This window comes from Plectropomus leopardus, unplaced genomic scaffold, assembly GCF_008729295.1.
Source record: "Plectropomus leopardus isolate mb unplaced genomic scaffold, YSFRI_Pleo_2.0 unplaced_scaffold23470, whole genome shotgun sequence".
NCBI lineage: Eukaryota > Metazoa > Chordata > Actinopteri > Perciformes > Serranidae > Plectropomus > Plectropomus leopardus.
In genome coordinates this window covers 1-2036 of record NW_024625459.1, presented here as the reverse complement: position 1 = coordinate 2036, position 2036 = coordinate 1, and the positions used below count along the sequence as shown (strand labels likewise).

The window sequence follows — 2036 nt, the reverse complement described above, 5'->3', positions numbered from 1 at the left end:
AAGTGTAGGAAAAGTTTAATTTCAGTTTCAACAGAATTTTGATTTAATCTGATATTTTATTCTGTTCTATATTTTCTTTTTAAATTTGAGGTGATTTTTAAATATTTTTAGCCAATTTCTTTTCCAATCAATTTTTTGTTGATTGTTTTTCTTTAAAACATTTCGGTGATTTGTTTTTATTCTTAAAAAAAACATCTTTTTTCTTCAATATATTTAGGCAATTTTCTTTTTTTTGGTGTTTTAAAATGTACATACATACATATTTAGATCTGCAGATATTTATAAAACATTGTCATTGCCTGATGACGCCGCTGGTCACGGTCAGGCTGAAGCCAAATATAAAGTATCATCAGCGTAACATTTGACCGTATTTTATACACAAAAGTTCAACTTTCTCATTTTAAAATTAATTCAATCGTCTGCTTTAATGATGAATTTCTACAAGTTAAAGTTCCAGACTATTAAAGACTTTTAACATTTGACATTTTAGGCCAATTTTACAAAATAAAAAATTGAAGGAAACAAAAACAAAAATAAAAAAAAAAAGGTTTGGTACAATGTTGTGTTAATGTTAATTTTAAGTTTATCGCGAACTTTTATTGACGTGTGAACGTAAAAGTGTAAAACTGACAAACATTTGTGCTGAAACTCAAACGCCGTGTTGGAGGTTTAAAGCGGTCGAGCTGATTCAGGACATCTTCAGTTCGATCGACATTAAAATCATTGTTTATACTCTGACTGATTCACTTCCTCTCGTCAGCGGCGAGCAGGATGGCGGCGGCGCTCTCCTTCGCCTCCTGCAGCAGCGCCGCTGCTCTCTTCTCAGTCTGCGGCAGAAAACATTCATCGATTAACCAGAGAACTTTATTTAAACAGACATCACGTACAAAAGACGAGGACACGCTTACCGCCGTCCTGAAGAACGCGTCTGTCACGTCTCTGAGGTTTATCATCACGTTGTAGTACGCTCCGAAAACCGCCGTCTCCAAAGCCTTAGCCGCCACCTGAGAGCACAAATTTCAAATTAAAGGCTTCATAATACATTTTATTTTGAAATCTGCTGTTAACTGCCACCTGAGAGCGCAAACTTCAAATTAAAGCTCCTATTTAAAGTTTTATTTTGAAGTTTCTCTGCTGCTCTATGAACTCTTATTTTCTTGAAGACATAATCACCACATTGTGTCTTACTTTGAAATAACTGATTGATCTGCAATCGGGTGCTTTTTTTCACCTGAGCGTCCGACTTGCATGCGATGTTTCCGTGGACGACCATTTCTTTGAGCGGCAACCAGAGGACGCTGATCCTGTCAGCCAGAGCGAGGGGCACGCTGACAGCTCGCTGCAGCCCCTCCTGCATGGCGGCCTCCCTCCTGATTATTGATTATTATTGATTATTGTTGACGTTAAACTCCGTGCTGATGATAAACGCAGACTTTAAATCTCACCGTTTCATTTCCTCCGCCGTGTCCTTTGGCAGTTTCAGCGCCGCCTGCAACAGAAAGAGACATCGTGTCAGTGTGTAACCTTTCAGCGGGTCACGGCGGCGGCGGGCGAAGAAGAGTGTGACGTCACCATGTAGCTGTTGAAGGCGTTCGAGTCGGCGTCCACCATCAGCAGCAGCTCGTCCATGGCCCGATGAAACGGAGGAATCAGCCGCCGCATCACGCCGTCCAGACGCTCAAACTGACGCTTCCCATACGTCATCTGACCCACCATGGCGCCCAGCGCGGCACCCTGCAGCAGACACACGCCACCGCCACACAGGTGTGTCAGAAGGTGTGTGTGTGTGTGTGCGTGTATGTGTGTGAGTGTGTGAGAGTGTGAGTGTGTGAGAGTGTGAGTGTGTGTGTGAGTGTGTGTGTATTCGTACCAGAGCGGCAATGGCGGCAGACACTGATCCTCCACCGGGAGCCGCCGTCCGAGCGCCGACACTCCGAACAAACTGCTGCAGAGACAAAGACACCAGCCCACTGTCCTCTGACATCACCATGTACCTGCACAGGTGAGAAACTGTGACATCACCGTGTACCTGCACA

The 2036-nt window shown here is 43.4% G+C and overlaps 1 protein-coding gene across 1 annotated transcript; it reads right to left on the bottom strand.

The window, feature by feature from the left end:
* Window positions 1–231: 231 nt before the first annotated feature.
* On the bottom strand, window positions 232–1994 carry LOC121966195 (formimidoyltransferase-cyclodeaminase-like; the record flags this gene model as incomplete). The annotated part of the gene is made up of 6 exons (XM_042516305.1): window positions 232–827; window positions 909–1004; window positions 1232–1370; window positions 1446–1489; window positions 1573–1734; window positions 1871–1994. Coding segments are annotated over 6 exons (649 nt in total), but the record flags the coding sequence as incomplete, so codon positions are not given.
* Window positions 1995–2036: the final 42 nt, after the last annotated feature.